General features: G+C 43.2%; 1 protein-coding gene across 3 annotated transcripts in view; it reads right to left on the bottom strand.

Annotated features, from left to right (window-relative positions):
* Window positions 1-4,337, bottom strand: part of SENP2 (SUMO1/sentrin/SMT3 specific peptidase 2) — a 46,552-nt gene that overhangs the window by 38,926 nt on the left and 3,289 nt on the right. For 2 of the 3 annotated variants that reach the window (XM_008066344.1, XM_021716730.1), the window contains exons 1-2: window positions 4,157-4,331; window positions 2,163-2,218 (exon numbers count right to left, since the gene is read on the bottom strand). In XM_008066344.1, coding sequence (XP_008064535.1) covers window positions 2,163-2,218; window positions 4,157-4,257 — 157 coding nt within the window. In that variant the 5' untranslated portion in view covers window positions 4,258-4,331. Of the gene's footprint in view, window positions 1-2,162; window positions 2,219-4,156; window positions 4,332-4,337 lie in introns of those variants that run through there. The other variant, XM_021716729.1, reaches the window with a different exon arrangement.

Genomic DNA, 4,337 nt, shown 5'->3' with positions numbered 1-4,337 from the left:
CTGTAGTTCCAGCTACTTGGAAGGCTGAGGCGGAAGGATCGCTGGAGCCCAGCAGGTCGAGGCTGCGGTGGCCGGAAACGACCACTGCACTCCAGTCTGGGCAACAGTGAGACTCCAACTCAAAAAAAAATTAAAATAAAATCAAAAATCAAAAATAAATCAAAAAATTTGCCAAGCTTGGTAGCACATGCCTGTCTGTAGTTCTAGCTACTTGGAATGGTGAAGCAGAAGGATCTCCTGAGCCCAGCAGGTTGAGGCTGCAGTAGCCGTGAGCATACCACTGCACTTCAGCTTGGGTGACAGAGTAAGACTCCCAAAAAAACTCAAAAAAAAAAAAAATTAGTGGAGACGAGAGGACTGCCTGAGCCCACGGATTTGAGACCAGCCTGGGCAACTTGGCAAGACCTCGTCTCTACAATAAATCAAAAAAATTAGCTGGGCATGGTGGCAGACGCCTGTAATTCCAGCTACTTGGAAGGCAGAAGTGGAAGGATCACCTGAGCCCACGGCACTCCAGCCTGGGTGACAGGGTGAGACTTTGACTCAAAAAAAAAAAAAAAATAGGACATGCTCAATAAGTTCTCATTGGATTTAAATGAAATATCAACACAGTCTACATTTAACTACCACATTGGAGAGAGAACAAAATTTCCAAACTTTTTTGACAAAAAGGAATATATTATTATAGTATTCTGTCGGGCTTAGTGGCTCAGTCTGTAATCTCAGCACTTTGGGAGGCCAAGGAGAGTGGATTGCCTGAGTCTACGGGTCCAAGACCTGCCCAGGCAACTTGATGAGACCTTGTCTCTACAATAAATAAAAAATTAGCTGGGCATGGTAGCGTGCGCGCCTGTAGTTCCGGCTACTTGGAAGGTTGAGGCAGGAGGATCGCTTGACCCCAGCAGGTTAAAGCTGTGGTGGCCAGGAGCGTACCACTGTACTCCAGCCTAGGCAACAGAGTGAGGCTCCAACTCAAAAAACAATAATAATAAAATTATAGTATTCTACTCTGCCTTTTCCCTTTAATCTAGCTTTGTTCTGTCGTGGACTTTCAGATACATGGAAGTAAAAGGCTTGGGACAATAAACTAGATTGGCTCACTCAGCCATCTAGATCACTTTAGTCTGAAGTAGTTTTTACAATGCTTCCTGCTTAAAAATACAAAGGATCTTTTTTTTCTTTTTTTGAGTTGGGGGTCTCTCACTTCATCAACCAGGTTGGAGCACAGTGGCACAATCACAGCTCACCACTGCCTTGACCTCCTGAGCTCAAGCAATCCTTAGCCTCTAGCACCTGGCTAGATCTTTTCTTTGTAGAAGGATATAGAATTTTTTTTTTTTTTGAGTTGGTGTTTCACACCATCGTCCAGACTGCAGCGCAGTGGCACGCTCCCGGCCACTATATCCTCGACCTGCTGGGCTCTGGAGATCCTTCCACCTCAGTCTTGCGTATAGCCGAACTATAGGCACGCACTACCACTCCTGGCTAATTTTTTGATTTATTGTAGAGATGAGATCTCGCCAAGTTGCCCAGGTGGGTCTAGAACCCGTGGCCTCAGGCAATCCACTCGCCTCGGCCTCCCAAAGTGCTGGGATTATAGGATGAGCCACCGAGCCTGGCCGGATTTAGAATTTTAAAATGCACATTCAACACCTAGGCTGATTTTTCTGGAAAGATTAGACAAGGTCCTGGTAACAGTTGTTACCTCCAGAAAAAATAACTGAGTAGTAAAGGGACAGGACATAGACTTACTTCTCACTGCATACCCTTTTTACATTTGAATTTTGTTCCATGTATATATTTTTCCTATTGAAAAACTAATTATTTTGGTCAGGCACTGTGGCTTATGCCTATAACCCCAGCACTTTGGGAGGCTGAGGCAGGAGGAGTTTGAAACCAGCCTGGGCAATATAGAGAGACCTTGTCTCCACAAGAAAAATGTAAACATTAGCCAGGCTTGGTGGTATGCACCTGTTGTCCCAGCTACGTAGTGAAAGGATCACCTAAGTCCAGGAGATAGAGGCTGCAGTGAGACATGATAGTGCCACTGCACTATTATCTGGGTGACAGAGTGAGAATCAACTCAAAAAATAAAAAGTGAAAGGTAAATATAGCTAAATTTCATATTAAAAAACCTAATTTTTACAATTTATATTCAGTACCTAATCTTGGTCTTTTGGCTGGTATTTCATCAGTGTCCACTGTAGAAAACAGAGTGCTAAAAGAGAAAAAGAAAAAAATATATATATGTATACACACACACCCATTTCTATAAATAAATTTACTATTCATACAACACACCCCATTTCTATCACTCTGTTATAAAATGAGATCCACCTGACAGTTTTAAAAGAGAATGCTATTCTACAGTAGGCCTTTAGCATTTGAAAACTTTTTACCAAATAATAATGCAATCTGGCTAACTTGAAACTGGCCAGAAGACACTTAAATAGTAAATGAACCTCAGTAAAAGCCTAGGACTAGTACTCCCTTTTTCTCTCTACAAATGATAGTAAAACAACTAGTAAACAATTTCCTTTTGATAGATGACCCCTGGAGAAAGCCACCTTTTACTTCAGGTGACAATATAAAATAGCCTCAAAAGATAATTCTTAGTCAGAAAAAGGTGTTATAATTAACTGCATATTTATCATGAAAACTACTTACAATGGTAATAAAGAATTTGGAAATTCAGGAAAGTTTCTGGACCCATGTGTCAAGAATGTTAAAGGCTCATAGTATGTTACTAATCATCTTTCTGAATCCTTATGATTAATTGTATATACAAAAAAAAAAAAAGGAATCAACTGGAGATCCCAGAATTCCATTCAGCTCATAACTTTAAATATCTCAAAAAGATCTTCTCGTTTCACTGACTGAAAACTGGCTCGCATCGAGAAGAGTTGTTTTAGATTAAGGATGCAAGCACCTGAAAGTGTAGTAGAGAACAAGATTTTGATCTCCAAACCATGTTCCCCTAACTAGTAGGAATTCACATCAAAAAGAGAGGACAAGGGAAAGGAATAATAAATAACATTCCATTATTCAGTAAATATGGGCCAAGTGCTTACTGTGCACCAGATCCTGCAAAAGGCTCTCAAGGTAGGATAAACAAATACCACTCATATATATTAAGCATTAATGTAGGTGCTTTACAACATGCTCTCAAATGATCAAAACATCAACTCTACAGAAAGATAGGAAGGAGTAAGTTGAAACCATGTGTCTCTGGAACACGTGACTCAATTTAGCTAGCAACCAATTTCATCAATAACCTGTATTCTCAGACTCATGTATTAACCATCTTGTTCTCTCGAACTCCCAGAAACCAATCTTTTTTCCACTTTCCTTGATATTGAGGCTTAAAAAGAATTAAATTAACACTCGATCACCAAAAGTTAAAGGGGTGCATAGAATTTAGACGGTATTTTCTAGATTCATTCTTAGGTAAGGTGGTAGATACTACGAAATAGGACAAGCAAAGGATGCCAAGCAATAACAGCCGTAAGTTTCCCCCAAACTTTAACTGAATTTTAGAGTACAGACTAGCAACTTGTTTAAAGGAGTGAGGTACCTAATCATTTTTTGCTTATAACCTCTTGCGAAAGCACAGAACCACTCCTCCTGTCTGGCCCAGACACACACTGTTTGACAGCTGTTTCAGAACAAGACAGCTGCTGTTCCTCGGTGCTAGTGAGAACAGTACTTTCAGTCACAACGGCTTTAGGCAAGTTATCAACCTCACTTTCCTCAACTGCACATAGCCTGCAGATGACACTTGGGGTGTGCTTTGTAAACAGTGGGCCATAACAAAGACAATATTCCGTCCATTTTTATTTAGCTTTCAGCCTGAGAGCGGCAAAGTATGGGAAAGCCCCATTTGTTGTCAGCAACCAGCCTGGCTCTGACGAAAATATCCACGATCCTATCATCATTCGTCACCGGCCACTCCAAAGACAACCAGCTCCTTCTCTCATCAGGACCTGCATCCCCACAGCGTGGCGGGAGCGACTACGTCACCAGGATGCCCGCGACCCGCAGCCCTGGGGCCTCAGCCCAGCGACCCGTTTGGGTTGAATCGGCCCTTTCCTGGCCAAGGAGAAGGGATGGGGGAAGGGGCACGGCCAGGCCGGAGCTCAGCCCCCTCTTGTCTCACCTGTTCGAGCGCCGCCTCTTCAGGAGGGCCCGGGCAGGGGGCACCGACCGGTCGCAGAAACGGAAAATGGTGCCGAGAATCCTAACCAGCCATCTGTACATACCAGGCCCGAGCAGCAGCGGCGGCCGAAACACCCCGAGACGCAAACCCCAGAGCTGTCGCCGCCGCTGCCGCCTTCGCC

Source organism: Carlito syrichta, unplaced genomic scaffold, assembly GCF_000164805.1.
Source record: "Carlito syrichta isolate Samal-C Ts95f unplaced genomic scaffold, Tarsius_syrichta-2.0.1 Scaffold308888, whole genome shotgun sequence".
In the NCBI taxonomy this organism is placed as follows: Eukaryota; Metazoa; Chordata; class Mammalia; order Primates; family Tarsiidae; genus Carlito; species Carlito syrichta.
Note: the sequence above shows the minus strand (reverse complement) of the source record. Positions and strands in the feature narration are given on the sequence as shown.